The sequence below is a fragment of the Rhipicephalus sanguineus genome, chromosome 3 (assembly GCF_013339695.2).
Source record: "Rhipicephalus sanguineus isolate Rsan-2018 chromosome 3, BIME_Rsan_1.4, whole genome shotgun sequence".
Lineage (NCBI taxonomy): Eukaryota > Metazoa > Arthropoda > Arachnida > Ixodida > Ixodidae > Rhipicephalus > Rhipicephalus sanguineus.
Window position 1 is genome coordinate 143,165,243 of NC_051178.1, and position 9,293 is coordinate 143,174,535.

At 44.7% G+C, this 9,293-nt stretch overlaps 1 protein-coding gene across 1 annotated transcript; it reads right to left on the bottom strand.

The window, feature by feature from the left end:
* Positions 1 to 1,100: 1,100 nt before the first annotated feature.
* On the bottom strand, positions 1,101 to 7,544 carry LOC119387335 (proline-rich protein PRCC). Its single transcript, XM_037654690.2, has 5 exons — positions 7,080 to 7,544; positions 4,950 to 5,009; positions 4,283 to 4,774; positions 2,531 to 2,728; positions 1,101 to 1,233 (listed from the first exon to the last, which is right to left on the bottom strand). The coding sequence occupies exons 1-5, from the start codon at positions 7,470 to 7,472 to the stop codon at positions 1,147 to 1,149; spliced, it is 1,230 nt and encodes a 409-aa protein (XP_037510618.1). The 5' UTR covers positions 7,473 to 7,544; the 3' UTR covers positions 1,101 to 1,146.
* Between the last annotated feature and the right edge of the window lie 1,749 nt (positions 7,545 to 9,293).

The following is a 9,293-nucleotide window of genomic DNA, read 5'->3' on the forward strand; positions in this document are numbered from 1 at the left end:
CTTTGCCTTTAGGAGTGGAATGTGATAGTATAATCCGGCCCCGTTCGCAGTGTCTTCTCATTCGCTTGTAACGCTTTGCAACTGTACTGCAAGCACGGTTGCAAAGCGCCCACTATGCCATATTTCATCATTTTGTGGACTAGCGAAGTACCCATTACGCGTCTGCGAGGCAAAACATGCACTTACGCAGATGCACTCTTTGTTGATTCTGTGGCTGCTGATGACGATTAATTAGGTCAAAGCGCTTTGTAATCAGTCAGCCACCCACTCGTTACACAATTCATATGGTGTGACATATGGAGCTATTATTCTACACTTCTGCCACACAAAATTACATTTTTTAGTGCAACTCCTGTCGGGTAGAACACATGACTGTCACTCAGAAGGCCAGAGTTTGACTATGGCTTGGACTCCCAATATTTATCATGTGCATCAATCGCGATTTTTCGTTCACAACCAACGCCGCCGACACTGGAATTTCTGCAACATATGCTCTTTAATACTATCGCGTTAATACTAGCAAAAATGAGCCGCACTTGGGCTCCTATGTTGAATCGGCACACATGCCTGTCAGCTCGAGCATGGCTCAAGCCCCAACAAGAGTTGCCTGGGCACTAAACGGTGCATCTGTTGCGTGTGCGATGAATGTTGTCATTCAGAGCTTTCTGGTGGTCTTATTCTTTTCTCCTGAAATGCTTTGTAGTACTAGTAGTAATAGACTTTCATTTCAGCCATAATCAGAGGCCAAACATTTCCACCGCATGCGCGACCAGTAGACTCTGTTCTTCTTCCCCTTTGGCGCCGATCCACTCGAGCCAGGTGGTGACGGAGAGGGAAGGGGGAGCATAAGAGCCGGATTTCTGAGCAATTGGGCACTAGAAAAGGCAGTGTGACAGGTCTGCATATGTAGAGGGGCAATTGTATGTTTGTTTCATCATTGGAGATGAAATGCTGCCACTGGCCAGTTTGCAAGTCAAGCGCCTTGTGCATTTCAATACGTGGTGGAATTTCATAAGGCATTTAGCGTTGTCGCACAACATCTGGGGTGAAATCTTCGAAATGCGAGAAACCACTGAAGTAAAGAATCGGAAAACAAGGGCGAAGAAAATGCGACGCATCATTTATTGAAGCACCAGGTGCAAGACATCAAAAACCATACTTTGCTTGAGTCTGGCGCTTAGTCATACGGTTTTGTGCCCAGGTGTTTTTCAACTCCTGTTCTCGTGCCTTGGCCTAGGGGGAAAAAAAAAGCAGTGCTTTGTGAAACATTCGCAAGAATATGCAGCACTGAAAAGCAATGTAGTTGTTACATACGTTATTTCAACATCATTTTTGTTTACAACTGCGCCTGCTTTTTAGTGCCTCAGAAGTAAAGGGCTCACCGCCTTGTAAGTTTCAAGTGTTCACAAATTCACAGCACCATGTTGTGCCAGTAGAATATTCAACTCAAGCGTGGCTATGACTGTTACTGTCTGCCAATGTAAAGCCACAGGTGTAAAGCCTGTTCCACAGGCTTTACACCTGTGGAACAGGTGTGAAGCATGCACACAATGTGCCAAAATGGGAGGAAATATAAGCTACGACATTGTGCTGTTGCAGTTCCAATAATCAAGACAGTTAACATCACAGAGCTATCCTACAAATTGGAGAAATCATTACTGAGGAAACAGTTTCTATTGGCAAAGCATCTGTGTAAGAGCACATGCTTGGGCATGATGGTACATAATCCATAGCAACATTTTTAGCACGCTGAAGTACACAGGACAAACGGCACTTGGACACAGCGCTGTGCTCATGTGCCTTTTGTCCTGTGTACTTCAGTGCACTAGAAAGTTAATATGCTCATACGTATGAACTACACAGTACACTCATCAGGTTTTTGCTAAGATATTGCTTTGGTAAATTGCATTTCTGTTGCTTCATACAAAAGAATAACTTTTTTTGTCAGTATTATAGAAGAAGTAGACACTGAAAGGGCCAAGAGCTAAAATGCCATATTTGGCTGCCACAGTGCCTTGTTTCATAGTCCTCCTGCAGCAACAACAAAAATAAAAAGTAACAATTTACTCATAAAAGGCATAGTGACATCACTTGTTCTTAGAGGTCATTCCTCATTCTGCCTTAAGGTGGCAGTAGTATCACTACCTTAAGGCAGGTCATGGCACGATCAGCCGGAAAATGCGCTTTTTTTTCATTAGGCAATGACAATCACAGACGATTTTGTAAAATTCTGATTTAAACAAGACTCAAATATGCGCTATAAAAACAAATGTCAAATGCCACCACTGTGAAGCATGAGTCTGAACCAATTCAACCAGGGGAATCATCTAATATCCTAGCTAGGTGCCAGCTACCAAGTTCTTTTATACACAATGGCATGCGTGCATCTCAACTGGGTAGTAATGGGAGTTGTTCTGCGTATAGTAACTGCTTGGCTAGAGTTTTCACTGTGTATCCTCTCTTGTGCTCAGCAGTGACACTGCATCACAGATTTGGATCATCAACAGCTTCCTACGATGAGAATACTCACTTGCTGCGCCAAGTAGGTGATCTGGTGCTTGCGACGATGCTGTTGGCTCGTGTTGAAGTCACTCGTGTTGCTGTGGCTCGAGTAGGTGGGCTGTTCAGTGAGGCCCCGAATGAGGATCTGAGTCTTGTCGATCTGGTTGTCCGCGCACACGTCAATGATGTTGATCTCCTCCTGACGCTTGCCACGCAGTCTCACCAACTGCAACAAGGCAAAAGCGTCAGTCAGGGCGGTCTGACTCTCACTGCTGCTGTTCCATTAGCTGCAAGGCTTAGCAACTCGTACTTCATATTAACCACACATTTTCCGCATTTTTATTGGCCTTTTACTGAATGAGCATGAAGTTGTTAGCAATATGAATGCAGCAACAATTTTTAAAAAGTCACGGCTTTAACACAGCCTTATCTACAGCCTGTTTTACCAATACATATATGGCAGTATGGCCTTGTATGAATCAACATAATATTTGTGCACAATGCACGTTCACAGGCTGTATGTTGTCTTCTCTCAAATATCTTCACATGAGCACTGCATGCAAAATGCCATTTCAGAATTTTCAAGCATGAGCCTGAAGTATGTAAAGAGGCAGCTCGTATGGGTTTTGAAGTTGACATTGTTCTGATGTTAACTTTAACAGAGCGTCCTGTGAAATAGACATTGGAGGGAAATCACCATGCACACAGAAAATATCCCGAGCAATTTTTGATACATGGAAATGAGTTTCGTAGTTCCCCCAGTTCCTGCGCCATTACCTTTGATATATAAGTGTCTTTTTGAGTACGTAAGATCTGACGAACTGCACAACGTGCCAGTTAGTGTCTCCGCGTATGGATTCATTGAATGAAAAAAATCAAGATCAACCAACCTGCTTTAATGGACCTTTTCTGAAGGCCACAAATATTTCCACTATACAGAATGTGCAGCACCAAATTATGTTATGCAGCTGAATATTTCAAAACTACATACCGGATTATGAGAGATGCTGCAGTGGAAGACCCTGGAGTAATTTTGACCACCTCAAGTTCCTTAAAAAGTCTGTTGGTTTTCATTAAGGTTGCGTCTAACAAAGAAAACGAACCCTTGAGAAATTGCCATTCTTTCGTTCCTTCATAGCGAGGGTTTCATTCTGGCAGACTTGTGCCTTCATGTAGTATGTGAGGGTTTATTGGTCAGCTGCCAGCTCTTAAAAGCATCACAAGCCACATGATGTCAGCTGGCAAAAAGAGTGTTCCACACACGTCATGGCTACGAGTGGCACTGGCTAACACTCCCTGGTTTATATTCACAGAAATACCCGATAAAATGGATGGGAGGACAACTGCTGCTGTACCTCAATTGGTAGTGTTGGACGCATTATCTGAGGGTTGTAGGTTCAGTCCCTACCAGTGGCACGTTCTCTTGTCGTCCACTTTACTTTCCTACACTTATGCCATAATTACTACACTACATTTAAAAAGGCTACAAATAACGTCCCCTATCTTGCCTCCATTGTCTGTTAATTTTCATTAAGAGTGCACCTGACACACTTTAGCTAGGCGTTTTTGCACACCGCAGACCTTAGAAATTCATTTGGGAATCCAACCTGCAAGCTAGAGTTCAGCAACAGAACATCACGGGCATTGAGCCACCATGATGAGTGCACAGAGCTGATTTCTGCTCACATGAGTTGGTATCACATGGATTCCATCTGTTTAACGAGTTGGTACCACATAGATACCAACTCATTAAAAAAACGATGTAATGGCTAAAACTCACAGCTCCATCGTCAAGCTCAACGTCATAGACAGACGTCCCTGGCTCGTCAGGTTCCGCATAGACGATCTTTCCCTTGCGACTTGGCGCAGGCGCTTGCACGTCAGGGCCAGGCTCAACATTGACACTCGGCTGTGGTTCTGGCTCGGGCTCGCCGTACGAAGAGCTCACGAGTGACCCAGCAGGGGCAGCGGGTGATACACTGGCAGCAGCCTGAAGCTCAGCGTCAATGTTCACTTTCGGCAACGGCGGTTCACTGAACGTGAAAAAGTTCGGTGCATCTTCGGTAGAATCCGCGTCGTCGCCGTCGTCTTGCTCCCACGGGTATGACGTAGTCGGCTGCGGTGCCGCCGGTGCCCTAGGCTTCGGCACTGGCTGTTTCGGAGCTGTTTTGCGAGGAGGTGGCGGCCTCGCCACTACCTGTGGCGTCAGCTGCTTTGTTGTTAGGGAGCCGTGTTTCGGTGCTGGCAACATGCCTATGAGACCAGAGCCACTCTGTAAAAAAAGATAATAATAAAGGATGCAGAATATGTTTTTTACTGTGCTCGGTTAATGTGTTAAGGCACACCATAACATCAGCCAGCTCGCTCTTTCATAGGATTTCCATGCAAACTTTTCCTGCCATGCACACTTCACCGAAACAAGCATGCAGCAGTGAATAACGGATTACCTGGGCAGGTCGGAACTTCTTTTTCTTGTTTTCCTCCTCCTCCTCTTCTTCATCGTCAAACTGTGAACAGATAGGAGTTATATACTGAGCCCACAGTGCAAAAAGTACAAGTGAAGACTGTTAGCAATAGTCTGTGAGGCCACAATGTCATTATTACTAATGAAAACTTTCTTTAAACAAAAATCAGTTAAAAAGAAATGTTTACATTGTGCACAGTAGACAACGGTTGCAATGAAGTTGCTGCATTTGGTACTTTGCGTACTCCCAACTATTACTTACGAGCTGCATTAAAAAAGAAAAAAGGTCATAGTGCATGTCACAGTGAACAGAGTACCAGTACATAGACCCTCATAGTGACATAGTTGCTTTATTTAAAGCTTGTCATGGTTCTGACTGGAGTACACATTAAGAAAAAGAGAGTACTTATGGCATCTTTCTGCCACTGAACAATACCGTATTTACTTGAATCTAAGCCAATGTTTTTTTCGAGAAAACGATGTGTCAAAGTGGGGGGGTCGGCTTATATTCGAGTACCATGATTAAGTTTTTTTTTTTCTGGCCTTGCGAATTTCGGGGGTCAGCCTACAATCGAGGGCGGCCTAGATATGAGTAAATACGGTAATCGTGGTCTACCTTGCTTGCATTCCCTTTCTTGAAAACTGTGCACTCGCTACTTTCCTATCAAAAATGCTATGCCACGCCCCAGGTGGGCACCAGGCACACAGTGACAATGCAAGGAAAGCATGTGGGATAGGTGATGATCATTATCTTTTATTCTTTTTTACTCAGCAACTATAACTCAGTTACATTTTTATCTACTCAAATTACATGCAACCAGTTGCTTTACTTGCAAGACAAGTTTTTAACAGGAGCTGCAGCTTTTAGCAGCTCCTGCTTTGTTGTTTGGCTCAAACAGCAATAGCACACCTGTAGCTATTGAACGCAGCAACATCATGGATGTGCATGTTTCTAGAAGCATACCTGAGCATCCTGTTGTTTTTTTTCTCACCTCAAGGGCAGGTTGCTCAGCCTGTTTTGTTGGCACCATATTCATAATCTTTTTATGGTTTCGCTTTTTCACCTTCATTCAACAGTTCCTAACTATTGTTCTACAACTTCACCATCTGTGTCATGGCGTTTGCGTCATAAGTAAATGTTTGTTGCATTATTGAAGGACATGATGCCAAGACTACATTCATGCAACACCACATGCTACATAAATGGGGCTGCATACTTAAGAGAAACCAATACAAGGTGCGATGCAGCTGAAACTACTCTTTTGTCTCTCTTTTTTACAAGCACCTCATGCATATGAGTGAAGTTTATTTACATCTCAAAGTCCTGCTCGAGTGGCGTATTAGTTAAAAGACTGCTTTTGGGCACCAGGTCCCTGGTATGATATGTGCCATTACCAAACTGCAGGTCTTTATTAAATGCGAGCCATTCAGTTTGACACAAGACGATGTCATAAACAACTTTTCTGATGTGAGTAGGCAAAAGAAGTTCTTGACACATAGTCACATAAATATAACACGTTACTTTATAGTAAATCATCAGTTCCTTTCGCGAGGCGGTAATTGGTAACAGCAGTAAACTACATCTTTGACTGAAGTGATTGTAATCCGTGTTTTTAGTCTTTTCTGTAACGTGAACAAGTCTTGTAATGGTAAATGTACACGTTCAAAGACCATACATAAGAATGACAGTGATTTAGCCAATGCAAAAAAACGTGACTTTCGAGGCACGCATTACATACTGCCTGGTCTAACAGTGTTTCGGTCGACGTGCCCGATCAAGTACTCCTGCAATAACTCTTGGCACAGCTCGGTGTCTAACAGGTCTACAGTATCGTCTCTTCTACGATTGTCACTGAACTCCAGAAGCATGACGACGGAGAAGGAGGTGCATAACAGCTTCAATTCAGTTACGAAGTCAACCTTAGCAACATGCCGCAGAGCATGTTGCTAAGCATAACCGCTAGAGCACTTCGAAATTGCATAAGATACTCAAAACAAGGTAAAAGTGGACCCATGTCGCGTGTATTTAGCGCCCCTATGCTGATTTCCCACGTTTTCCAGCTCAATCGCTGGTACACCGGAACCTACAAATGAAATCAATCAGTGAAAGTACCTGGTTTAAAGAAGGAATGAGGATCTGTGCTCGCTTAGACTTTGTAGACTTATTCGCCTGTTTCACGACTACGTCTTGCAACGACGGATCGTGCAGTGTTGTTGCGCTGTGTTTAGGAGGAGGTAACCTCGAAAACAACTTTTGCGGATTTGCAGGGTCTCCGGTGTTTGTAAGGGCACTATGTTGTTGTTCAGGTGCTGCTCTTTCACCATCTTCAAGTTCCTCATCTCCTTCAGTCACGGAATCGCGCTCATCCTCGGCGATCTTTTCAGCAAGCTCCTCGTCCACTTGTCTGGCAGAATCTTGCACATTACCACTAACTTTTTCGGAGCCAGCGTCCTCGCTGCTATCGTCTTCAGAGTCATCGCTGTCGGCGTACGCAACAAGAGACATCTCAACAACTTTTCCGTCTCTAGCGTAGTTCACGATCAAGCAACAAAATGGACGCTATCAAGGCATGGTGTTCACATATGCCGTTAGGCTACCGGCGCACACGCAGTGGTTTTCATGCGTTATTTTCAAAAACGGTCGCTCGACTCGTCACACGTAAAACCGCCAGTACGCCACCGATGCGAGTGAACGGCGCCATATTAGAAGTTGATGGTTATCATGGAGAAACGAGTTGGCTTGACTCACTTCATCTATCTATGTTGCTAGTTTCAGTTTCTGTAGGTTTGGGGGGCGATCGGAGATCTTTGTTCGTTCGCGTTCGTTCTGCGGTGCCTACGTCACAAAAGTGAGAGGAGGCGCAGCTCTCCCGCCTAGAACCGCCGAGAGGAAGAGAACAGCCAATCGTGAAGCGGAGAGCTTTCCGGAAGTAGACGCGCATCCTGTGACGTCGGCACGGGGACCGTGAAGCGTTTTTCGCCTTTTTAATAAATATAATTACTTTACAGAAAATTATTGTTTTTGCTTCTCAAGCTCAAACACTCTTTTAAACAGCAACAGCTTTGAGTGATAATATTTAATAATGTTAGTTTTTTTTGACGTCGTCGCTAGATGGTGTCGCGAACGCGAAAAAAAAGAAAAGTATAGCGGTTGACGCAGTTTCAAAATGTCGTCCCATCGCGACGTCTGCGTTGGTTCTCGGGTGTCTGATCGTCAAAAGGAGCTTCTGCTGGCTTTTGTGAGAGAGCATCCACAGATCGCGACGCTGTCGTGCCCGCTGGAGCCGTCGTTCACGAGGGAGGACCGGGACGACATGTGGCAGGAGCTGGTAGCGCTTTTGAACGAAGTCCCTGCGCCTAACACCACAGCTAGAGTGTACTAGAACTGTTGAGTGGCGGTGAACGCGCCTCGCCGCTGATGCCTTCCGCGTCGACCGTAGCGGCGGCCGCTGCAGCGCTCGGTACTGAAGGCGCGCAGCGCCGCGCGCTAGAACGGGCCGCTAGAACTGCTGGACGCGTCGGCGGCACCCGGCAAATCGGCACTGTTGTGGGTTTCGTTGCGTGTCTATCATTATTAAGCGTAGGAAACGTCGTCTTAAGCCTTGATGGACGACACTTCAAAGCTTTTAATGGATGCTTGCTTCATATAGCCTTTGAGAGATACTGCAAATCAGTTCTTGTAGCCGAAGTGACTGCTGGAAAGTACGCAAAATATAAAAAAAAACAACAGGCTGACACCGACCGTGAATATTCACGATCTCAGTGTAATTGAGCCGAACTCATTGCTGGGCTATTTAGAACAACTTACTCTCAATTAACTAGACGCCGAACGACGGCTAGAAGAAGGAGACAGAGGAAACAAAAAGGTTGTTGTCTTATTCTGATTTCTCTGCCTTAATGCTTTTTTTGGTGGTGATTCGGCGTCTATTTATTCAGAGTAACTGAGCTGCTCTAATGAATTTAACTGTGCTCAGAAGCTGTGTCGATATTGTGTCGACAGCACCCGAACATTAACCGCGCGTTGGCGAAGCTGCGTATACGGCGCGTATCTTTACAAATGCGCTGTAAATATGACTTCGACGTTACGAGGCTCAAAGGTATGAACGCAAAGTTAACTCGCACGGTACCGATAACGGTCGTCCTCAGGTTCCTTGCACGGATATTTTATTAATTGCTAGCCGCCGGGTGGGGAGGGGATACCTTACTGTCCGTATTTGTGCGTGTAAATATATGTCCAGGTAATATATATATATATAAACATATCTCGCTTTACAGATAAATCAATGAAATTATAATACAAACGTTGTCAAAAGAAGTTTTTCTAATG